A 25,881-nucleotide genomic window follows, 5' to 3' on the forward strand; every position below is an offset into this window, starting at 1 on the left:
AATACGTATTTATCAAAATACTAGAAAGATGCCTCTAGTGTCCTTTTCTTTATCATAATTTATAATGAAATATGACTATCAAATTTAATAATGGCAGATCATTTTAGCTACTTTTGATAATTTTTCCACCTATCCGTTCAGTGTATACATATCCGTTATATTATTTGGCCTATTCAGGAAGCATTCTTACATGAATCTGTATTTAGATCCATACTTCTGAGATTTGGTCCCAGAATCCCAAAGAAAAATTTACTCCCCCTGTTGGCTTAAGTGAAATCCAAGGACTTCGACCTTGAGAATGTGGTTCAAGGACAATCTGTTTTGTAATCATTTGCCTGAATTACATCTAAATGGTTTGTGATTCATGTCAAATGCATTAATAATTAAACTAAGCTAGCATAGTTTTCTTGCTTTGATTAATGAAATAGATTCATTGATGGGATACCTATATGTGAAAACAGGAGTCTTACATGAATATCTGCTTTAGGAGAAGATAGCACAAAGGAAAAAAGTCACATTTTAAAGGAATATGAGTAATTTAAAATCAATCTTGAAAATATCGTCAGTGATAATTTGCTGACAAGCACAAGGTATAGCCACAAATTTCATCAGTATATTGATATTTCAGTAGTGTGCTGTAAATTACTTAAGTGAAGAATCACAAAATTCCAAGGAATTTATATTAAATTGCCTGTCTTTTATTTATCCAAGGGCGCTGAGGTTACAGCTATTCTTTTTCTCTTTCTCTCCTCTCTCCCTCCCTCCCTCCCTCCTTTCTTTCCTTCTTTCTTTCTTCATCAGGGCTTAAAACAAAACACATGAACAATATAATTATGCATTTTGTGTACATATATTTTGTATTCAAGGGGGCCCAGGTGCCCCAGAAGACCACAAACATAAGTGTAATGTGCTGTACCCATCCCTCCCTGTGACCCTCTCAGAGCTGGCATCAGAGTGCTGGACAGAACGTAGGAAACTAGAAGTAACTTGTCAATTTTTAATAAAGTCTTCCTCCCTTGCAGAGCCAAATGCACCATTCTCCCTACAAACTCTGGCGATGATGACATCTTCCCACTTGGTTTCCATAGCATCCGTTCCTGAAGATCCCCAGAATGGTCCTTGGTCAGGGCGATCCGCCCAGCTCCCCTAGAAAGTTGGAACCCTGGCCAGCCCAAAGAAGCTTTCCCTTTTGCTGAAACTTACTCTGTCCGTGGTGCTGAACCATTCTGCCGAGACGCGCCCAGATGGGCGCTGTCAGCCGTGCTGAAAAAAAATCTTTCCTGACGCTGCCCAAATCAGAGCAGTGTATCTGCTGTTTACTCACGTCCTCAAAGAGCAGCAAGCTTTCTCCATCTTAATTCGACTCTACCGCAGAGCAGAGTTGCGCCGGCGTGATGGGAGGGGATCACAGGCAAGGAGGAAAAACTAACAGCAGCATTGCTCACCTGAGACCTAAGATACTCCCGTGAGTTTTGGAAGCCGCTCTGCTCCTTACAGCAAAGACACCATTTTCAAAAGTACTATTCTTTTGACTTTGCCCTTACACAAGGGTTCTGTGATATTTCTGCCATCCGTTTAAAAGCCAGAAGATTTGACAGCAATAAGGCTTTCAAAACCGAGAATTTACATTGTTTTTCCGTGGACTGACTTCCAGGACAAGGACTTATCTGCACCCGCCCAAATACCATGGCACTGCGTGCGCCCTTCGCCGCCGGATCCTCCCCTTCCAATGAGACTTTCTGATTGTGTCTACCAACTCTCCTATTAGGAACCCCGTGGGTTGCATGCAGCTATTCTGTTGTATTCTCGTTCTTACTCTCCCTCCCCTCTCTCACTCACTCTCGGGCTGGAGGCACACCAATACCATTCTGCTGAGAAGGAAAAGCCCACAACTACCTTAAGAGATTAAGGCAATATGCGCAACCTTCGCCTTTCACCTTTCATAGCGATCACTATTTAAATCTGGCAAGAGCCGACACCAGTCTTTGCAAGAATGGAGTCGGTAAAACAAAGGATTTTGACCCCAGGAAAAGAGGGGCTAAAGAATTTTGCCGGAAAGTCCCTTGGCCAGATCTACAGGTAAGAGAAAGCAAACCCATGTTTGCCTGGGGCTCAGCATGAAAAAATCTGCAGGGCTATTTCCGTGAATCCTGGTTGCTTAGAGAGATTGTAATACGATCAGAAAGTCTTTTTTTGTTGCTCATTGCTGGAGTGGGGCTGCTCTGGAAACCTGCTTATTAATTCAGGAATGTTGAACTAAATGAACCTGTCCTCTTTGTGTATGTATGTGTGTGTGATTTTGGTTTTGGTACCTGCAGATTCTCATCCTTTCCTTCCAGGATTTATCTCCCTTTACAATTGAGAAATGACGAGCACCTGTTCAAAGAACCTTTCTTTTGGTGCTTATAGTGACACCAAGTTAAATTCCTTTGATGCAGACAAATTAAAATATACAACCCTCTAAAAAAATTAACCAAGAAATTTCAAAGAATAATGGCAAAAAGAATTTAGATCCCAGCTTCAAAACCACTCGAGTAGAGAACCCCCCAGTGGACTCTTCCTCTGCACTGAAGGAAGAAGAATCAAAATATATAAATAATTGATGCTGAAGCAATTCCTTTCTGAACCCAATACCATGTATATGCATTTTGAGTTATTTGACCCATCCTAGAAGTCTGTTTCTTGCATGGGAAATGTCACAGTGCTTATAAGAAAAACCACAAAAAATAACCAGAAAAAATGACTTTGAAAGTACTAGAAATGGTTTAATTGTTTTATCCTCCCTGTAGTAACTGTACTAATTATGCTGTAAGTTTCACAACTTTTAAATTCTTTCAAGAATATTACGTGAATACACTTTTTCTTAGTAACATGAGCAAAATCGAGAAGAGGGGACAGAAACAAAAGGATAAACGAATCCAAGAGAGCGCTCATTTTCACATTTGGGAAATTGAAGCCTGTAGAAATGTATAGGAAATGTAAAGAAAATGACAAATGCACCTCCCAATTTTCCAGATCTCTTAGGTTCTGGGGGGCTTCATGTAGGCAGGATCATGCACCTATGCGGCAGTACATACCGCAAGGGCCCTGCAGTCCGCAGTTGCCCTGGAGAAAGCAGTTCTTGCCCAGCCCAGCTGCCATCAGGTGGGGAGTTCAGGTGCCCAGTTCAATTTTGCATATATGAGCCTATGAAGCCAATAGTCAAAAGATCACAGTAGCTGAAATTTTCTATCCCAGAATAAATAAATTGCCATGTTTTCTAACATTGGAACTGGCTTTTAGGACTAAGCATTAACATAGCCCCAAACATCTTTATGACCTATTCTCCAGGTGATATTTTGCACAATTTGGAAGTCTGATTTTTTTTTTTTCTGGTAGCCGCAAACTGCTTGACAGCCATCTCCCAAACTGTGTATTCTTGGAATAGATCTTAAAATTTCATTTGCTTTACCATGTGAATGAAAACAACTGTGTGGGGATATATAATTTTAAAAGGCACACATAATAATAAATTATAGGGTGGACTGGAAAAGATCTGCAAATTGTAAACGGAGAGGTTCTTTGTTTGAATATCGAAAGTCTCCATCTCAAGGGCCCAGGGTGACGTTCCGGCTCACCTTCTTCTTTAACAGAAATTCCAAGGATCTATTGTGAACTAGAACTACACTACCAGCTTTAAGTAAAACCATTCCGCCTCTCCTCTTTCCCCTCCTCCCTTCCACCTTCCGCCAAGGACAAAAACCTAAAAGGAATTGAATCAGACGGGTGAAATACTATGCAAATTTAAAAACAAAACCAAAGCCAAATGTGAGATCTTCTACCCCGGTGGGGAACATCTTGCCAGAGTTGATTTGGGGGCGCGTTTGTCTATCTGGGAGTACCATTTTACGTCTTTGGAAACGGCCCATGACATCTTTCGGTGTTGGTAACCGAGATAGTAATGACGCAAGATTGTGAATAATTAATTATTCATGTTCTGGCGGTAGAAAGCTTAGGTGTCGGCCATATGTTGCGGAGGCCTTTGTTTCAAACTCGAGTAACAAGGGGGGAGAAAGTAAGATGTGTAACTGGGGAGTAAAAGTTGCACTGGCACCGGGGCTGGAGGAGGGCAGGTGGAGCGTGTGACACCCTCAGAGGGCGTTCGCAGACCCTCTCCGCGCGGGCTCTGGACCGGGGCGGCCTTGGTCTCCCGGGCCCGCGCTCCGCTATTGGGCGCGATCGCCGCGTCCTCTACCCGGGAAGGAAGGAAGAAGGGGCCGCGCGGGGCAGGGCTGAGGCTGGGCCCGCCCGCAACAGAGGGCCCGCGGGAGGCTGGGCGGCTGGATGAAACCGCCTGTCGCTGGGGTAAACCCCTGCAGGTGGGAGGCGTCTACGCAGGTGCTGAGAAGGCCCGCCCGCATAGCCCCTTCCCTCGCAAGCCGCAGTCCTGCAGGAAAAAGAGGCCCAAGCCGTGCAGGGGAACCCGGGCGCTGTGGGAGTATCCTGAGGGATTGGGGACTGCCCTCCTTAGGCCAGAAGGTATTAAATTTGAAGAGAGGCCGCCGCGGGGAGGGACAACGGCCGAAGGCTGGAGAGCCTGGGAGGTCCTGAGCCCAGTGTCCCCTAGTACCCTCCCTCCAGCCCTGGCGTGTCCGGGTAATTGGGAGTGGGCCGGCGTCGGAGGTGCCTAACCCGCGGCGTCCTTGCCTCCCCCTGCTCTGCTGCGCAGGGTGCTGGAAAAGAAGCAAGAGACCGGGGAGACCATCGAGTTGACGGAGGATGGGAAGCCCCTGGAGGTGCCCGAGAAGAAGGCGCCCATGTGCGACTGCACGTGCTTCGGCCTGCCGCGTCGCTACATCATCGCCATCATGAGTGGCCTGGGCTTCTGCATCTCCTTCGGCATCCGCTGCAACCTGGGCGTGGCCATCGTGGACATGGTCAACAACAGCACCATCCACCGCGGGGGCAAGGTCATCAAGGAGGTGGGCACCTGCTCACTGGCCTTGTGGTTTCCACAAAGCCAAATCACCTGTTTGAGCCCATTTCTGGGGAATGAGGAAGGCCTGGATGCTCCCTCGGCCCCCTTCCGCACTGCCCTTGTAGAACGCACCGCGGTCGTGGTACCGCCTCCCTGTTCGCTCCTGAAGCAAGTCGCTTCTGCTCTCTGGGCCTTCCTTTCTCATCTGCAAAGTGGAAAATAGCGTCTAGCTCACTAGGTTTTTGTGAAGTGTGACTTCATAAAAGAAGTTGGTGCCTAATAATGTCCGCTAAATCTAAATGGGAACATTTTTCTTTTGCTCGGAGGAATAGGACAGCATATCAGTTATAATGCCCTCCCCCTGGCTTCCTCCAATTCCCGCCAAATATTCTTAATCAAAATGAAACAAATCAAAAAACAAATCAAATCAACTGTGCGCATATCAGCAGTTTCCGCCCACGGGCCTCTAGGTGCAGACCACCTAACGAGCCGTGAGAGGACCCGCAGGCAGCGCAGGTGTCTGGGGTCGCGGGGAGTCCAGGCCCGCGGTCTTATGGCGCGTGTGTTGGGGAGACGCCCGGGGAATGAGGGTCAACGTCAAGGTCACGGAAACCCGTGGGTCTTGACTTCCTGTTCAGGGAGATGAGAGACGGTAAGCCAGGCAGAGCAAGGGTTGGGAGGAGAAAGGGAGAGGACTGTGGATGAGAAGCGGTGAGAGCCGCTGGGCCCTGGAGATTCCCGGAGGCCCTGCAAAGTGCAGGCTTCAAAATTTTACTCAAAGAGGGGAGAAGGATCGCCAGTTCCCTGGCAGATTCGCTCTCTTTCCCTTCCGCGATGCAGATAAGTCGCTCCAGTTTACTTTGAGGTTCACCTTGTGGGGCCGCCCAGCCTGGCAAGGGCGGAGTTAGGCCTCGACCTTCAGACACACCCCCTCGCCGGCTCTCTGAACCACCCCTGGGCAACCCCTCCCTCTCCCCCGACTCCCCAGGCCACTCCAAATCTTCTGGCCCACGCCCATTGCCATTCTGCGGGACCGCCCTTCCCCCTCAGCTCCTCCGACCTCCGCACCCTCACCCCGGCGTCAGCTCAATGGGGCCCGGCCAGGCGGCTAACGGAATCTCTTCCTGGAGGGTCCAGATTTCCCAAACTCAGGCCCTGCTGATGCCGCATTCATCGAGGTGGTCCCACCTGCCTGACAGTATCGGGGAGCAAAGCCAGGGCTCCCAGATTCGCTATTAATCACAATACATTTCAAACGAGCACCGTTTTTCAATTTTCGATAAGAAGGTATAGATTCAATTTTGTTAGGAAACGAAAGTTAAGCCGCTCCCCGCTGGAATGCAGGGAAGACCCGGGGGTTGAAGGCTCTTTGGTCCGAGAATGACTGAACGTGCATCTTCAGCCCAAGCACTGACTCTGCTCTCTCCCTCCACCCGTTTTCTTCCTCCTCCATAGAAAGCCAAATTCAACTGGGACCCGGAAACCGTGGGGATGATCCATGGGTCCTTCTTTTGGGGCTACATCATCACCCAGATTCCAGGCGGCTACATCGCGTCTCGGCTGGCCGCCAACAGGTAAGGCGCCGGGCGGCGGGGGCTCGGGCCGTGGGCTTGTGCCCTCGGAAGGGGCAGCAGGGCTGGGGCAGGGCGGGAACCCCTGGGCGGAGTCTCCTAGGGTTTGGGCTCTGGTGACGAGTGCACGCTCTCTCGCCCTCTCTGCGCGGCTGAGCCGGCGTTTCGTGCAGTGGTCGACGTGCCTTACAGCCTGGTGAGAGCGGAGGCCGGGGAGGGCCAGGGCGCTGGGTGCCCCGAGGGCTGGGGGTCGCGTGCTGCTCCCTCGCCCGCGCGTCCCGCGGGGCCCCGGCTTTCTGCCACGCAGACCTCCCGGCAGGGCGCGTCGAAAGCCCGGCGGGGAGCCCGCCCAGATGGTGCTCTGGGTCTGTAGGATTTGTTTCTATGGAGGCGGGCGGGATTTCAGGCGCCTGGGGTGCGATTCCACCTGTTAATGAGCTCCGCTGAGCAGGGGCGGGGGTGGGAGGGCGCTCAGCTGCGTCCAGCGGCCTCCGGCCCTGCTGCGGTGGCTGCAGCCGAGGTCCTAGCGCCAGCCTGCAGAAGCGCCCCAGCGCCCCCTGCAACGACGACCCGAAGTGTGGGCATGAGGACTGACGGGGTGGGGGTGTCAAGGAGCACACCCTCGCACCGCGATGAGAGGCAGCTTCGTTGCGTGTACTATGATAAATGAAAGTAAATGCTCCTTAAGTCTTTGTTATGCTGAGAAAGCACGCGTCTTGCAGGTATTGCTGCATAGAGACCCTAAATAAGGACTTCAGGCTTCCTTCAGACCTTGTACCTAGGACTTCACCCCTTTCCCTCCCTCCAAAAGTCAAATTTTGCGGGAAGAGATCTAAAACTGGCAGCTCTCTAGTCTTGATCTTCTCTCCTCTTCTATAAACTGGTCTCTCCTCATCTCTGGGTGAACACTCTCCCAGCCCCCTTTCCCGGGCTTCTGTCAGGACAATCCCATTCCCCAGAGGTGTCTCGGGCCCAAGGTTTCTCAGTCGTCTCGGAGACCTAGGGAGGAATTCTTGGAAATAGATTTTAGGCTTAAGGATCTTAGGGCGAGGATTTTTTGGACAGTCCTTCAAAATGTCAACAGGAGAGCAAAACAGATTAGGAGTAGCACCTTTTGAACGTCATCTTTACCCTAACAGCACCATGGTTAGCGCACAGACCCAACAGGGGACAAAATATTCTTTTAAAAAAGGAATCAGTTTAAAACGAAAATCATTAACTGTGTAGAGAACCCAATTTTACGGATGGGATAGATCAAGGAAAAAATTATTAGGCAGAAAAATGTAAAGGAAATATTCCCTTAAATATTACTGGTAATGAACATGTTACAGTTTTGACTTTTATATCCCTAATGCATAGTGTCTTGAACCTTTTTTTCCTGAAAAGTATTTTCTAAAACAAAGTAAACTTCCCAGAAAGAAACTCCAAATATACATATATAAAATATTTTTACTTCAGGGAGAAAACATCCAATAATTCACCAAAACCCCAAAATGATACAGGAAACTCAATATAGTATGAAATGGAAATATAATGGCTGTGCCTTTAAGTTTTCTTTGGAGTCAAAAGCTTCAGCTTGCCAAATGTTAAAATGCTAACATTTTCCTGCCAGCAAAAAACACCAGGGATGCCTGGCTTTCCCTCTCTGTAACACTGGGAGGGCAGGAACAGGTTTTCCTGGTTGGAAAAAAAAAAAAAATGCAAGCTCATTGCTATCATTTGTGTCATGTTTATTAAAGAAAAGACTGATACTGACTCAGGGTCTAATTTATTTGATAGATTTTCTTCAAAGAAAATATTTCTGAATTTTAAAATTCTTATTTGGGTCTGAATTCACCTTACCTTTAGATGGGTATTCAAGGGAGAGAGACAATATTTTCACATACAATGTTTTGTGTTCTACAAGATGGAGAAAGTTAAATCAAAATTTATTGTAAAAAATATGAACAGATAGAAGACTATAGACTAACTCTTATCACATCTTAGGATTTTGACATATTCACTTCATTTTTTAAAATGTGATGAGCCATTAGAAATACAATTGAAGGCACTTGTGAAAACAGGTTTTAAAAGTTTATAACATTCCGTTTTCTGAATATGTAAAAGTATTACATACTAAATAAGAAAAAGATATAAAAAGAAAGGACAATAAAAATTATAAGTAATGTATTTACCCAGAGACATCTATTATTAACATGTTGGGAGATGGCCAGTTAGTCCTACACGTGCTACATAGAATTTTATCTCAGAAGGCTTTTTTAACACAACTTCTGAGTGCTATTTAGAATTGATTTGAAAGATATGTATTTCCTATTATGATCTGTTTTTTAAAAGCAGTGAAAGCAACACAGCAAGATCAGTTTTCCGCCTATAAGTATTGGATGGCCATTCAAATAAGCTTCTCCCCATAGATCATTTAATCATAGAACAAGATCTCCCTTGGGTGGGTACTGGGGACAGATTGCTCTCCCTCTAGATGTAAAAGCAGCTCACTTTGGAAAGTGTTTGACATCACTGTTCCTGGTGGAACTGGAGTAGAGGCGTGTGGAGACAACATCTCAAGAGAGAAGGGCTCCTGGTTACACCTCCTGGCAAATTTCTCAATGAAAAACAAACAGTAAAAACTTGGCTTCTCCACTTTATGGATTAAGCAAACATAGCCCCACTCTTGGTCAGAATACAGAATCTTGGTTCTTTTTCTGGTGAAAGTCTAAGTATTCATGCTTTCCTGCTCATGGAGGGGAGGAGTGAGGAGAGGAAAGTCAGTCTTGAGAAGAGCTCTTTACTTCTTTCCTTTGTCTTTCTTTAAAGGGCTATTGCAATTCATGGGCCAGCTCACCTCCGTGGAGGGCCTTAGGGTGGAATCAAAGGGAGATTCCCCACAAAATCTGTGATGTTTTAAAATGAGAACATATTTAATAAGGTATAATAAGGTGATAAAAAGGTGTTGGGGCAAATGAATTTTGTCTTTAAACAATATAGGATATGGGGCTTACAGTAATCCAGATATTTACAAATCTGAACTTGCCAAGGACTATTTTTACCTCTCATTCAGAGAGTGATGAGGAGCCTGGGCAAGTATTTAATGGAGAAACAACAGAATTTTTGCAAAGGCCATAACCAAAGAAGGTCAGATTTACCAAAGGAAATTTGGGCAACATTGCGTTAATGGATGGCATAGTGCTCACAAAGACTATTCCTGCCTCTGTCTAGGTGGCAATTTTATTTAAACCCTACTTAAACATTTTCTCGATCTTGCTACTGTCCTCCTGATTTGCCAATTCTGCTTTAATTTTTTACATGGCATGTTTTGCTACTTGTCATACCAATATTTTAGTTGTTTACTTGTTTGTTGAATGTCTGCCTTTCTCCAGTAAGATGCATGCTCCTGGACTGCAGACAGTTTCTGTCCACGTTGCTATCACGCTGTGTCCCTAGCATTTCAAATAGTGCCTGGCCCAGGGTAGATACTCATTGGATAAATAATACAAACATCACAACAAAGTGTTTTGGGCTTTTAACAAAAGGCAGGATGGCAAAGTGGTTGAGATAGAGGATGTCCAGCTAAGCTGTGTGGGTTCAGATTCCTGAATGTGCCGCTTAATAACTGAATGACGTAAACATTATTTAACCTCTCTGAGCCCCAGTTTATATTTCTGTGACAGGGCGCTAATCCAAGTGCCTGTCTGATACAGCTATCATGACAGCTAAGTAAGAAAGTGTGTGTAAAGTTCTTAGACGTGCCTGGCACTCAATAACTATTGGCTGTTGTCATTTCTCATTAATAAAATCTTAAATTCAGAAAAAAATTGAAAGAAAAAAACTCTTATGACCATTCAGCATTACTTGTGTTTAAATTTGCCTTAAGTATTAGTAATGCAAAAGAACGATTTTTTCCGTTGTGATAAAAGCCTACCTCTTTTCACATGTCAAATTTTTGCCTTTAAAGTTATTTTCCCATACACATTATTCACAATCAAAATTGTTGTCACTGATATTGCCATAAGTCTCATTTGAAAGCTTTTAAAGAGCTAGCTTAAAAAATATTTTTACCAAGAGTATAGAGAGTGCTAGTAATTTGGTGCATGCAATCTTTGAATTCTAGCCAAATATTTTAAATACACTTAGAGAAATCCATTTAAGCTTGAGGTTAGATTTCTCTGCTGGAAGTTACAATTTATATCCCCCGTCCCTACCCTTTATTTAGAGAGGGTTCAGTTCCTAGGGCACCATTTTGTCTTTTTAGGTATTTCTTGGATTTCTAACTTGACTTTTGCTAAAGAAAAGTAGTTCTTTATTTGAATAAGAGACTGAGGGTCCCATGTTTCTGAAGCATAGAATAAACTCTGGTAACAGAAAGAACCTGTGTTAGAGCTGCACAGGGCTCCTCCAATCCAGTCCTCTCATTTCACAGACCAGGAAAGGAAACAGAGAATCACGGAGGCGGTGACTTACCCAAGGTCACTAAGAGACTGTGACTAAAATCAGGTGTGCAGTAATACATGACCACAGGTTATCGCTACATTGAAATTTAACATCTCTGCCTGGCGTTATGTGCTTCATCCCAAATTCACTTTCAGCAGTGGCTGAGCCATCTGCTCTCTGAATGAGCACCTACAATCTATCATGTCCCAAATCCGGGACAGAAATCCACGAATTAGAGAGAGAAGCCTTTAGCAGGCCCAAGGGATCCTTAGATTTTTGTGGCAGGAGAAGCACTGTATTTCTGTGTGTGTACAGGCTCCCAAAATATTCGGCCACAACATGAGTGGTTCTGTTCTCTGCTCTGCAGAAGGCAAAACCCAAACGTGGTGATGTCTTAAACAAAGAGTCTGATTTTCTGTAGAAGAAAACATAGTATTTAGAACTTTTTCTCCCTGCCTGGCCCCTTTGGCAGTTTGGGCTCCTGGAAGATGGCAGGGGTTTGAGCATGACTGGGAGCGATTTAGGTCTTTTGTCTGCAAAGAAGAAGGGTGCATCCTTGGGATTTTGATTAAAAAGTTCAATTCATCCCACTGATATGATAAAAGAGAGAGTAATTTATACTTAAAAATGAACAAATTCAAATGCATGGATTTTAAAGTTGTTTACTAATGTGCATTTGCATTTATAAAAGTGAAATTTGATATACTTTAGGTAAATATTCTGGCTTGCCCGATTATGAAAAATCCTCCTGTGAGAATGATTTTCAGAAGAGAGGTACAAAGAGATTTAAAACGCGACATCTTCATATTTTAAGCCCAGGAATAAATGATTTTGCCATTGCTATTCTGTTTTTTTCCTTCCCAGAAATAAAACAATGAGGATCTGCTTTATTTATTGGAATAAGCATTGGAAGTGAATTCTTAGGTTTCACCACCAAACACACACGTGCACCAACATACTCTATCATCTGTCTATCTATCTATCTGTCTATCTATCTATCTATCTTTCCATCTATCTATCTATCTGTCTATCTATATTTTTTTTCCTCTCTGCTTGCCTATCCATTGCAACAGCCATTGCAATCAGGGGTTCCTTAACCCTTCCAGTGAGAAACATTTGCAGATTCCTTTTGTGTGAGAAAATAATTCAGGCTATGAACATAAAGCCTGCTGCAAGGGACCACCATCCTGCTATGGTGGAAAAAACAGTTTATAGCATCCAGTCTTTTAAGGCCAGAGGTGACTGTCTCTATCTCATTCCCCCAGCTACCTATCAAACATCTAGCCACCTTCCAATTGTGGGTCTTATAGGGTAGGTATCTAGGGCAATGCAGAAGAGGCCTTCCTTTTTCTGACAAAAGAAAATACCCTTTCTGCAAGATGAATAGAGGGATTGAGAGCGGGAGGGGTCCCCAAGGGCTTGCACGTGGTTTGCTGACACCAGCTTCTCTCTCATTCCCCCTCCTCTCCTCTCACCCCTTTATAGCTCTGGCTTCCCCTGCGGCTGCTGCCGTGTCCTATGTGTGTGTGTGGGGGGGGGGGGGGGAGGCAGGGGGGGAGCCCCTGGAGGGGAGGGACATGATTTTGAGGGAGGAGAGAGTCAGGTGGGCAGCTGGTAGAATGATTCTCCCGCTGCCATATGCCACTGTTGGGGCTGCCTCATTTCTCTGTCATGAGTGATGAAGTCATTTTTACAACTTAATAATGTACCGAGGGACCCACAGGGCTGGCTTGTGCTTGTGTATTCCTTTTTTAATATGGAAGAGGGGGCATCAGATGTGAGAAAGGGAGGTGCCTGAGCCCAGATTTGATTAGATTAAATAGATTAACCAGCCTGAACCAGTCTATTCCTACACACCCTCCAGGAGGGGATTAGCACCCTAGTTCCCTGTTAGGTGACAAGCCATTGCCCAAATGGAAACTGATTGACTGATTCAGGGAAAATGGATATCATCTGTAGAAGTGACAGGTCACCAGTGTTTGTCACCTCTTCTGGGCAAGACCTTGTCGGGTGGGCTTGACACGTGAGGGTGTTTGTGGCTGTGGGTCATAGAAGACGAGTATGACTGGGAATCTCAGAGCTCACTCGCTCCGGCCCACACTGGATGCTAATCTTGAGGCAGGGGTGAGGCAGGTTTGCAGCAATTACATTTGCTTTCCCAGATATTTCTGTACTGGGGGGATACTGTATGCCTCTCAATTTTGACAATCTGTTTAGTAATATTGAGCCTCCTAACACATGCATACACACAGACACACATACACACCAGTGCTCTTAAAGTGATTCTCTGTAGGGGAATATAATCATTTCACACTAGAAGACAAAGGAGGGAAAAAAATGTGTGTGTGAGTGTGTGTGTGTGTGTGTAACAAGCAGTGGAAAAACAAGTAGAAATTAGGTTTTAACTTGAAAATAAGCAGATTGAATTCATTTTAGTATTTCATTTGCTGCAGAGGAAATCATGAGGAAAACAACAATTTTAAGTAGCTTTCAAGTGGTTTATCATTTTGGAAAACGATCTTAATAAGCAAATGGCCCTTATTTTATTTCATGGAGATTATAATGATGTTCTTCGAGAAATCGAGAGCACCCATCAGTTTCTAGTTCTGTTGTTAAGGCATAGAAAAGCCAAGAGTTTCACATTTAGTTTGCAGATACTTTGCTTTTTTTTCTCAGCCCAGTTACTGATGGCCCATCTCTGACTTATATTGAGACCAGGAGTGGGTTTTTAAGGTAGCAATTTAGTTGCCAACTATGAAAAGAAGGACTTTAAGCAAAATGAAATGTCATTCTAGTTGAGCTTCAACTTACTATTTGGAACTTCAAGTTCAGCAATATTTACCTAATTGATAACTGCACAGTCTGATGATTTGTTCAGCAAAAGCGATATGTTAGCTTGTTGCTGAAAGAATTTGTGTAACTTGCTAGAATTTTCATTAATGATTTATTTTTATATATAGTACTAACATTAATATAAATACGCTGATAGAACTATACTGCCTGATGTTATAAAGACCCTAGATTTACAATTCAAAAGTAAAAAAAAATGGACAAATATTTATTCGGGGAAATTTATTTATTTCTAGAAAGTGTTTTTTTATGTGAGTATAGTATTTCTTTATTTTCTCATACATTATTCAACTTTATCAGGAAGAAGCCGTGATCAGACCTTGAGTGAGTTTCTTAACTGAAATGGACTATAAGGCAAAAAACAAAATAAAGCAAAAACCCAGAATATAAATCAGAAGTCAGGTTAATTTTACAAATGTGTAATTGATTAATTGTATTGAATAGAACCTTAAATTTCTATGGGATCATCACCAATTCATTAAAATGTCCTCAGATAAATTATACTATTGTCTGGTATGTTATAAAATTTAACATTTATCTTATGGGGAAACATTGAAAATGCACCTGGAAACATCCACAGTGGAATTTTAAGACAAAAAGATTATGAAAATGAACCAAAAAAACAGCACAAATGTTCTCTTTAGGCCACTGATGTCAGGCAGTAACTCAGTCGCTTGGTTTTCATGATGGAGTACGGGGCAGCCTTCTCCTTCCCTGTAGCTAAAAAGAGTCTAGAAATCTAGCTTTTGGATTAAAATGGGGAAATACAGAAATCCAGCTCAACTGAGTGGAAACACAGAAGAGATGCTCTAACCGTGTGAAGTGGGTGGGGGCGGGGGTGGTGACTATCAGCCGGGCTTTCAATCCATGTGAAGCAGATCATTCAGGGATAAAATTTCCTCCTCTCCCTAAATAGTACATTTGTGCTGGGGGTGGGGAGAGAGAGGATATGAATCATAAATCATCTTCATAATTGCCTTAGTTCTCCGTTTCAGGAGGCAGATGAAATTAGAATTGAAGAGAATAATAAATATATGTATCACTAAACTTTTTATATAGTACATCACATTTCTTCCTTATAGTGACTTTGTAAGGCAAACACTCTTATGCTTGTTTTACTGATGAGAGAATTGAACACAGATTAGCAATGTTATTTTCCCAAAAATCACCAGCTGCCAAGAGGAAGAGTTGGGCCACTAACCCTGGTATATCTGATTTCAAATAATATGCTTCTTTAGTAAGCACATTTCTCCTATCGAGTAGCTTTATTGTGTGCGCTTTTCTAAAAGAATTCACTGTATTACTTGGTGCGGGGCTTGGTCAACAAGAAAGAGCATGACTGTAGAATAATTTACAAGATGTATTTATTTGCATAATTTTGATTTTTAGACAAGTCTTTTGATCAGAGGGTAAACTTGAAAAACCTATTTTGGTGGGTATTGTTTTCAGGGCAGGACTGCTGTGAAACACAAGTATGTGTCAAAGTTGGGACCAGTGCTAGGGATAATAAAACACACAGGACTATTAAATGTTTCTTGGTGTATAATCTATTTCCTTCTGTCTGTTGAGATATCAAAAGTATATTCAATGCTTATGTTAGTTTGTTTGGTTCTTTTTTTTGATGAGGAAGATTGCCCCTGAGCTAACACCAGTGCCAATCTTCCTCTATTTTGCACATGAGACGCTGCCACAGCATGGCTTGATGAGCAGTGTGTAAGTCGGTACCCAGGATCTGAACCTGCAAACCCTAGGCTGGCAAAGTAGAGCATGGAAAGTTAACCACTATGCCACTGGGCCAGCCTTTATTTGTTTGTTTTTGTAACATCAGGCCAAATAGGAATGACGACTGTAGAGCGTAATACAGTGTACACAACTACATTAAGTACTGGTAAACAGTGAGATTCTTCAAGAGGACCATATATCACCTCTGAGGCATTACCACCTAATTTTGAGAGTAGAGCTTCAGAGACAGTGGTTTCAGAGGCTGATGAAGACGCCATGATGAACAGAAAGCATAATGGCAGCTGGTTTCAGGAGATTCTATAACGTTGTTTGGAAGACTTAAGGATGAAGCCAGACTGGGCCATGTCTGTCAGCGGCCATGCTGTGGTGGCACCTCACGGACAAAAAAAAGAAGAAGACTGGCAACAGACGTTAGCTCAAGATGAATCTTCCTCAGCAAAAAGATAAATGAATAAAATAAAATACATTTTAAATCAATTTTTATAACAAGTTTGGATTCTTACTTTATAAAGATAGGTCATGGTATTTTTGCATTTATTTTCTGAAAAATAAATTCATATTTGGCAGAAGTGTAATATCACTGAGTGTGCGGCATTTTAATGGAAGTAATCATTTCTAGAAATAGAAAGCTTCTATTTTGTGCGAAACATTTAGGAAATAAGTTATACTTTGACTCAAACCCAAAGATACCTATTCAGCAACTAGCACAGAGGAAGAATGGAACAGAACGTTCACCTCCTGAGAGACTATTTACCTCAGTGAAGAGAAGCCACTGAGGACAGGCGGATGTTAGGCTGCACCACGTAAACAAAAATATTTGACCTGGTCTATGATTCATAGAAAAAGAGCTGATCCACTTCAGCTCTTCATAAAGTCATTTCTCAGATTTCAGTAGCAAGTTAATAATGTTCAAGGCCTGTTCCAGAAACTCAAGTCTTTAACAGTTTACATTTAATTGTGCCCCTTGGAAGAATTAGAGCGTCTACGAAGCAACCATCTTGACTGAATTCAAAACTCAATGTTCGACTTGAGAAAACTTGCACAGAACACAGCTTAGCTCATTAGAGATAGCGTGTCCCCAAAGTTCTCCGCAAGTACCTTCTAAAGTTACCCAGTTAGGGGCGTATTTCTCTTGCTTAGTAAAAACATCATGGAATATACATTTTTAAACGATGGCATGGAATTTTTACTTGCAGATGGATAAAGATGTTTGTGCCATATTTTCGGCAATTCTTTCTTGAATTGTTGTGTATGTGTGTGCAGCTAGAGGTGGCCTCAGACAGGAGTTCTCACCCACCCACAAATAAAAAAAGAAAGAGAACCTGAGACAGACATATTAAGTAATAGTTATTTCTGTCATAAAAACATGTGCTGTGGGATCTCATCGTGAGATTTCTTGGGGCATTTAAAATATGATTCCATTCATAAAATTTGTATGTATATGCTGCTTGTAGGGAAGTTGCAAATAGTTGTAGAATGGGAGGCACAATTCCATTCAGGCATTTATTATTTTTTCAACAACTCTTCAATAAGAATCTCCTATGTGTCAGGCACTGTGCTATGTATCGGGGATGGAACAGTGTATCTGAAAAACCAGCTCTTGCTCATAAGCAGCTTGTGTTGTAGCCTGAGATGTAGACCAAAAACATACACAATGATTCTTTGAATATTTGCAATTTTTCATTATATCTATGAAGAAAATAAATACAAGTACATTTAACCAGGTTTATTGGAGCCTTCTTTTATTTCCTGCGCTTCAAACAATGCATTATTTCAGGATAGTCCAAGTGTTTATTTGCAATGGTTGTCCAATCAAGTCCCGAATGTATCTTATTTTTTTTTTAGAAAAAATAATGTACCTTAAAATTGCTTGTAATTAGCTAGACCTGAGCAATTTCGATCTATTCACTCCTTTTCTTTTCCAGGGTTTTCGGAGCTGCCATCCTTCTTACCTCCACCCTGAATATGCTAATCCCGTCAGCAGCCAGAGTGCATTATGGGTGTGTCATCTTTGTTCGGATACTGCAGGGACTTGTTGAGGTATGGCACTGCAGGGTGACATCATCCTAAGGTTGGCATGTTAATAAGAACCAGCAGATTATCTTTGTCTTGATCTACAAAAAAATATATTTTATTAGGTTATATCTTGTAGTGTTAAAAAAATTGGAAAAGTTAGGCGATCAGATGTTCTGTCTTTAAATGATGCTAAACTACAACTGTGATTGCTTACTTCTTTTTCTCTAGAATTGAGTGATGTTAAAGAAATGTTTAGTGACTATTTGACTTAAAAAAAAAGAACAGCGCCTCTATTAATGTGTCATGATAAGAATTTTTGAGTCCGTCCTTTGCTGACGCTGACCCTGAATTAATACTTTTTGTGAGTTTTATACAAAGTCCCTGTTGGCCTTGAATCATGATTTGAGTTTTCACTAGAATATTTCATTGAATGTGTTCTTTGGCCATCTGACTCTAATCAGTGACTTTGGCTCCATCAACCTATATCCTTTGAAAGAATATCATTTAAAAACTTAAGTTTGGCCTACCTTCTGCCTCTTCTCTTTCCATGGAGTACGGTGGGAATAGACAAATCAGATAAAGTATTAAGGTGCTGAAAACAATCTTCTTTCTCTCCAAAAAGAAAGAAAAATGAGAGGATAAAAATAATAGAAAAAAGATAGCTATTTTAAAGGTGTTAAGTTCGAGGCAAGACTTTTAGGAAGTGTGAGCTTCAAGAATTTCAGCTTCGCCTTCCTTTATATGGATTCCTTATATTTGGGAATCACTGAGTTTAACGCCTCACAGAAGGGTCTCCCAAATTTCTCAAACTGTTCCGAATTACAGATGAACTGAGTAATGTAGAATCTTTGCTTTTGCATTAATCACAAGAATATTGAAGTAGAAGGGAGACTTGAAGAGTGGGGAGAATTTGAACAGATCACTAAAAAGAGGTCATGTCTTACCTGGTCCGGGCTGAAAGTTCTTAAAACGGGATTTCAGGGAGTCAGCACAGGCCATAGGTAGCAGCTTTCCCTAAACCCTGGTGCCCATCCTAAGGAAACAGCATCAGAGAAGGGAATGTGCTTCTTTCGCAGTGATCCTGGATCCTGAATAGTGATATTTATCTTCCCCCCTCACAGGGCGTCACCTACCCAGCATGTCATGGCATCTGGAGCAAATGGGCGCCACCTCTCGAGAGGAGTAGACTGGCAACCACCTCCTTCTGTGGTGAGCACTGTGCGCAGATGTAGTCTTGGGGGCTAAAAGTTCAGGACTAACTTGGATAAGAATCGAAAGTTGGTAAAGCTCACCTGTAAAACCACCTGGGGAGTGTGTATGTCTGTGTGTGTACATGAGGGAAGGTTTTTTACCACCCATGTCAATTTCTTTAATTCTTATTAGTCTCCTTAAATCCTCTATTTCTTCTTGGGTTTTATATTTTTCTAGTTCATTCATTTCATCTAGGTTTTCAAATATATTCATGAATGGTTTTTATTATAGTCTTTTCAGTTTACTTTTTATGATAGCCTTTTATTATTTTTAAACCTCTGTTGAGTCTTGGGGAAGTAGGTTATATCCACTTGTGTTGTCCTGTATTCCTGGCTAAGCATTCATACGTGTGTTTGGAAGTATATGGGTGTGAGTACACATGTACCTGAGCATGCAAGTTGCGTTTCTGTGAGCCAACCCAGGGACATGAGATGAAGTCAAGAATTTCTGTCGATGTTACTTACCTTGCTCCCATTCTCCTTCTACTTTAGGTTCCTATGCTGGAGCTGTGATTGCAATGCCGTTGGCTGGCATTCTCGTACAGTACACCGGCTGGTCTTCAGTATTCTATGTCTATGGTATGTTGCATTTCTATACAATAAAGATAAAAGAAGTGTGCATAAGCTAAGACAGTGAGATAGCTCACTGAATATACTTCTGTGTTTACTCATTGAATTTTTTTCTATTCCTTATATCTTCTTATATTCCTTATATTCTATCTCCTTATATTCTTTATATCTTCTCCTTATATTCTGAGAAGATCAGGGAAAATGTTCTATCTCTATGATTTTCCCTGCATTGTAACTTAGGATTTCTAAAAGCAACCACGTTACTGATGGGAACTTTGTGATGTGTAACATATATTGTCCTTGATTACGAAGAAGAGGATTAAATTAGCTCTTGATTCAGAGCTGATTCAGAGGAAAGAGCTGGGCAGCACCCACTTCTCCTTGTGGCCCCTGCTTTCCTGGTCATTTCTGGGATCGTGCCTCCTCCAGACTGAATCTGGGCAGAGGGCTGGGAGGTGAGCGGAGTGTGGATGTGGCAGTGTGATTCTGGGGTGAAGTCTTAGCAAGTCAGCTGCTGCAGCAGCGCGTGCTAGTCTTCATTTCCCCAGAACTAAAGGCGATTAAGCCCCCGAGTGGGAATAAAAAATTACAAGAAACCCTAAGTTCAGACTCCCTTTCTGTTCACTTTTTGACCAGAAGCTAACAGCTTACCACTTCAGGTTAGCCCTAAAGTCTCTCTCTAAGAGACGCTTTCTCAATAAAGAAGAAAGGAGAAATGTGAGGGAGGTGGAGTCCAGCTGATGTGGTCACGATCATTAGCATCTTGGGCATGGGCGTGAGAATCTGAAAGATTCATGAAGTCATGCAGTAGAACAGAATGGTATCCGGCTGCTTCCACGTTTCCCATGATGCATTCCCATCTTGAAATGTTCTCATCAGAGAAAATTCTGTTTGCAGGATGTTATTAAGTGTACTTTATAGTAGGGCCTCTTATCCTGGTTCAGAAGCCATGGATGGGTTTGGGATTCATGAATGCCCTAAATAGTAAGCCACACATGCATTTGTACATTTTCTTTTTTTCTGGGGAGAAATTTTTATCAGATTTTAATCCATATCTTTCATTAAATTTTCAAGAGTCCATAATTCAAAGAAAACTAAAACACTTGTTTATAGGGTGTATAGTACAAATTGGGATCGCCACCCATTAAATCCTCTGATGTGTGCCTTAGTCCATTACTTAGTTGGAGATATAATGTGACTTTAAAGTAAGGATATCAATTTCCACAAAGCACTCATGAAAACCAGTCTCATTATTTCGAGCTATACCTCATTTATCATTGAGAGGTACAAAGTTTAAATATTAGATAATCTGAAAATAGATCATAGCACTTGCCTACTTGCTGTTTGTAGCAAAAATTGGATCTTTGAGCCACACATTCAATATTGATATTTTAAAAATTAATAAGATAAGACCTGGCTAAAGTTAAAAAAGACAATGCATATAATCTGAGTGACTGGTGGATGCATTCAGTTAATGGTAATGATAATGATTAGTAAATTACAAGAACAAGAACTCTCAGTTACTGAGCGCTTATTTTGTGCCGTCCATTGTGATCATTGCTTTATGCATTATCTCCTTTAACATTTCTTTGCCACAATCTCATAAAAAAGGAATTATTCTCTCATTTTATAGTGAGGTTTAGAGACCTTCAGTTAGTGATCAGACCGTGTGGTTTCATGAGTGACACAGCCAGCATTTGAACCTGGGTGAGTCCGAGGCCATAACCACTACATGAGACCGAATTTCCGCACACGCTCTGATCCACAGGTGTGTACGCTGTCATGTTCAGTAATTACAAGGAGCATGGCACATCAGAAGCTCTGAGATTAAGGAATACTTCTTGGAGATTGAACAGGCAAAAGAAAAAGTATTATAGAGATCAGGAGCATTTAGATTGTTACCCAAGGGAAAAAGAGAACAGTAGGAGGCAAGAGTGAAATGGCCAGCTGCTGGGAAACCGGAATAAATCACTTGAAATTCTTTCTATTATTAATGCTTCTGATTTATATTGCACAATAGGGGTATGTTTTAATGGTGAAAGTGCTAAATAAAGAGGGGACTGAAAAAGGACTTGCAAATAGTTTATTGCACTGGAATTTATAACTTTCATCTATCCAAAGAATAATCAATAGGCAATAGTATGTACTGAAAATAATATGGTATACAGTCACATCAAGTGTCAAATGTTACTACATTAATAACAGAAGCCCATTTTTTCATGTACCATAGCCAGTTAAGCTAAAATAATCTTCTAGATTTGATTTAATAGTCTGTTTACTAGATATGGAAGTGCTAACAGGAGAGGGAAAAGAGCATTTCTTTTCTCTGGAAATACAGACTAGTCTCATATATTCAAGGCAGGCAAATAATAAAAGGACTCACCCCCAGCAAAGTTCTCTGAGGACGGGAATTTGGTCTTGTTCTTCATAACTGTCTCATTTAGCAGAGTGCCTGGGACAGTAATTGCTCAGTAAATGTTGTTGGATGTATGAACATGTTCCAGACCACACCATCCAATAATTCTTTATCGTGAGTTTCTTGTGTATTAGCGTTATTTAATAGTGACAAAGAGATAAAACTACAGGACCAGCCTTCAAGAAGCTTGAAGTCTAAAGGCAAAAGACAAGAAGAGATGGCTAAAGTCAGTTGGAGAAACATAAGCTGGAATTCACGTTCTCTAGAATGTTTGTCACATGATTATTGTAGTTTTATTCCAGCAAATGACGTTAAATGGAAGGTACTTGTGACAGTTTTCTCTGATGTCCTCCTCTTGAATTCTTCCTTGCAGGAAGCTTTGGGATGATCTGGTACATGTTTTGGCTTTTGGTGTCTTACGAGAGTCCTGCAAAGCATCCTACTATTACAGATGAAGAACGTAGGTACATAGAAGAAAGCATTGGAGAGAGTGCAAATCTTTTAGGTGCAATGGAAGTAAGAACTTTATTATGGTGTATATTTTCCTATTCTTATTCTCCATCTCACCTCCCTCCAACCAACCAAACTATTTTATGATTCACTATTCAACAAAAATAATTTGATATCAATCGTTATTGTTTTCTTTACTCCATCCACAATCCCTGACTTAGAAATGATTGCTACTTCCTTCATCTATAATTTCTTTTTTTTAATTTATCTTTTCTTAAGCATCTTCAGATTTTACCTGCATTATGACTATGACTGTAAACCTAAACAAGTTTTTAACAACAGTTCGATATGGCCCATAATTTTAAAAAAATCAGTCAAGATTTGTTCATTTTAGACTGTAGGAAATGCTAAATGCCCTAATACAGTCATAAAAAGGGCTACTTTTTGTTTGTTGAATATTTTAAATGTAAATTTTATACATCCATATTTAGTTATATGTAGTTTAGGAAATACTAAAGCATTAGAATGCCAATAATAGATAGCTGACAAAAATATTCTTAATATAATAAAATCCGTTTATTGATAAAATGTTACCATTTTTCAGGATTATTATCATGAAGATCAAGATAATGTTGTGAAGTCTTTTTCTGATTCTGATTTGATTTCTTGGACAGGATCCACCTATGGAAAGAAAAATGCAGTTCTATGTCAAAAATGCAGATATTTTAGTCCATGTGACATTAATATATCATAAATAGTTATTAATAGCCATCTGATACTATAAAAAAGAAAAAACTGGTAAGCAAAAGTAATATATTTAGACAGTTTCAGTAATTCAGCACATAATCAGTAACTCAGTTTCCTTATGCTAAGAGTTGGTGATACCAGACACTGGCTAAGGACCAATGTTCCTTATACATTAAGCTTCTCCTCTTTCTTTTCAAGGCCCCTGCCGTCATCCTAATTGTATTTTATTCCAGCTCTGATTCTCTGCTTCATTTGTTAGAGAAAACCTGTCTTTGACATCTCATCCTAGGTAAAAAGATCCATCACCCATTGTTGCCAAGGGTATCTTGGCCTTTAATTAATAAGAAAAATCCCATATTGCATATCTTTCAGAAGTTGAACTTCCATACTTAAAGGAAAACCCTTACATTCTAGTTGTTCCATGAACTGAATAGACTGGCGTTGGAACTTTTCCCTCCTGCTTCCTTCTGTAAATGGACTGATAATTTCTAATAATGGCTACTCCAGAAACAAGTGGTGGTGTGGCAGTGGCAGGGGGAGGGTGGGAGGTGTTGGTAGTGTGCCCTGGTGCCCACCAGCGGCAGCTGTGCGAGCAGAAGCTGAATATAGGCTGGCCTGTGGTGAGTTCGGAACTGAGCTTCAATTTCCAGCCAAAAATAATCGGATCAGCCTATAGATTCATTAGTTAAATATACTTCTTTTATTTACCTGTTCTTGAGAGATTGTATGTCCAGATCAGGCATAAGTTTTTTAAAACAATCAGAAATTTAGTTCTTTTGAAAACCAGTTTCTGGAAATGACCCCAAAAGAACACCCACGAGGTTGATAACACAGCCTAGATAATCTCAAACTCCCTATCTTCTATTCCTTACTGCTTTTCTAAACACAATATTTCACTTCTTGCTGATATTTTATACTTTCCTGTAGCTTCAAAGGAAATTTTTAAGACTGAGGTCAGGTGGGAATAGAACTTGTACTTTAGTTATTGGGAACTTTTTATTGTGAACAAATTCAGAACACAGCGAAACAGCAAGAACACCCACAGGAACACGCATGTCTCCACTGCAGACACACAGCTGTTAGCATCTTCCCTTATTTATTTTGTTTTTCTTTTTGCTGAATGATTTCAAAGTAAATGAGGTATCATAACACTTTACCCGTAAATACGTCACATATATCTCTATAAAAATAAGAATACTCTCCTGCACAATTGAAGTAGTATCATCATATGTAACACAATTAGAATAATATCCCAACATTATATAATACCTAGATTATATTCAAATTTCTAATACTCAGTCCAAATTCTAATACCTAGTCTATAATAGTGTCTTTGTTTTGCATCTGGATCCAATTAAAGGTCACACATTGTAGCTGACTGTAGTATGTCTTAAATTTCTCTTCTTTTCTTAAAAAAATTAAACACAACATACAGAAAAAATGCATGAATCATAAGCTAACAGCTTGCTGAATTTTATAAACTAAACACACTTGTGCAGGAAACAGCTAGTTTAATAAGCAGAATGTTATCAGAATACCATAACTCCTACGGCCCCCAACTATTTTTTAACATATAAAATTAGATATTTTTCTTTCACATTTGATGAAGTGTTTTGTGACTTGAAGAGTAAAATTCTCAGTGGAGATGATCCTCGTATGAATAAAAGAAATACCTTCCCAGCAGGAGCAGGTTATTGCCTTCTAATAATTTTCTGAAGTTATTTCCTGTACAAATATAATATGATAATGTAGATATTCCTGTATTGGCTATTTTTATTTTCTGGAGAATAAGTATATTTATCTGGTGTCACTTCCCCAGAACATATTAATTTTTTAAGAAAAAATCCTGCACTTTTTGAATCCATCTATAATGCAGTCACTAGAAGTTTGTATCTACAGCGCCTATTATTCCCACTTAAGTTAGAAAATATTTAAAATAGGCAGAATGGCTCCTTTTTTTGAATTTCAGAAATTCAAGACTCCATGGAGGAAATTTTTTACATCTATGCCAGTCTATGCAATAATCGTTGCAAACTTCTGCAGAAGCTGGACGTTTTATTTATTGCTTATTAGTCAGCCAGCATATTTTGAGGAAGTGTTTGGATTTGAAATCAGCAAGGTATGTAAAAATTATCCTTATTCAACTAGTGCATTATTTTTGTCTTTAAGTGACTAGTAAGTTCCTCTGCCAAGATTTTATCTTCTAAATTTCATGAGTTATTTATTTATTCATTCAACAAATAACTTCTGGGAAACAAAGACTAATAAGGTATTTGAGCGTCTCCTGCACTCAGCTGTCTGCCAGGAGCTGCTCTTTGCTGCTGGGAACACAGACCAAACAGGCACAGTCTTTGCCCTCACGCAGCTTCCATGTCAGTCGACGTGGCCAGCAGTGTAGCCTTTTCCCTGTAAATAAACAGAACTCCTCTTACATCTCAGGTCGGAAACAATATGACAGTGAATGAAAAAGTGTTTTATTGAAGTGGAATTGTATTTATATAGTTACCAATCTAACTCTTCTTCAATGCTCTCAGAAATACGTCTGGCTAAAAGATTCGAGGATAGCAAAAATATCTGAAAACCTTCTTGTATGTTGTTTATCCAGTTTATTCTTTTAGCATGCGTTTGTGGAACATTTATATGAAGCTTTGTATTAGTTCGGAAATAAAAACATGGTTCCTGTCCTCAAGAGTTACAATTTGGTGGTGTAGACAAAAACAGCGTTACCAATCACAGCACAGCATGCTAAATGCTACAGACATTTATTCTTAGCTATGAAAATATAATCATTTTGAGATTTGCTGTAAGGTTGAAATGTACATAAAAATAATACTTTATTTAAGGGTTTGAAATTTACAAGGTCCTTTGATATTCATGCACAACCTC

The 25,881-nt window shown here is 41.1% G+C and overlaps 1 protein-coding gene across 2 annotated transcripts in view; it reads left to right on the forward strand.

The window, feature by feature from the left end:
• The first annotated feature begins 1,168 nt into the window (after positions 1–1,168).
• The window catches only part of SLC17A6 (solute carrier family 17 member 6), a 31,648-nt gene continuing 6,935 nt past the window's right edge, over positions 1,169–25,881 (forward strand). Inside the window, exons 1-8 of one of the 2 annotated variants that reach the window (XM_014841459.3) lie at positions 1,169–2,079; positions 4,709–4,961; positions 6,413–6,531; positions 17,472–17,586; positions 18,684–18,771; positions 19,305–19,391; positions 22,172–22,314; positions 24,965–25,114. In XM_014841459.3, the coding sequence (XP_014696945.1) occupies positions 1,994–2,079; positions 4,709–4,961; positions 6,413–6,531; positions 17,472–17,586; positions 18,684–18,771; positions 19,305–19,391; positions 22,172–22,314; positions 24,965–25,114 (1,041 nt within the window). In that variant the 5' untranslated portion in view covers positions 1,169–1,993. Of the gene's footprint in view, positions 2,080–4,399; positions 4,519–4,708; positions 4,962–6,412; positions 6,532–17,471; positions 17,587–18,683; positions 18,772–19,304; positions 19,392–22,171; positions 22,315–24,964; positions 25,115–25,881 lie in introns of those variants that run through there. The other variant, XM_044752926.2, reaches the window with a different exon arrangement.

The sequence above is a fragment of the Equus asinus genome, chromosome 20 (assembly GCF_041296235.1).
Source record: "Equus asinus isolate D_3611 breed Donkey chromosome 20, EquAss-T2T_v2, whole genome shotgun sequence".
NCBI classification, from domain to species: domain Eukaryota; kingdom Metazoa; phylum Chordata; class Mammalia; order Perissodactyla; family Equidae; genus Equus; species Equus asinus.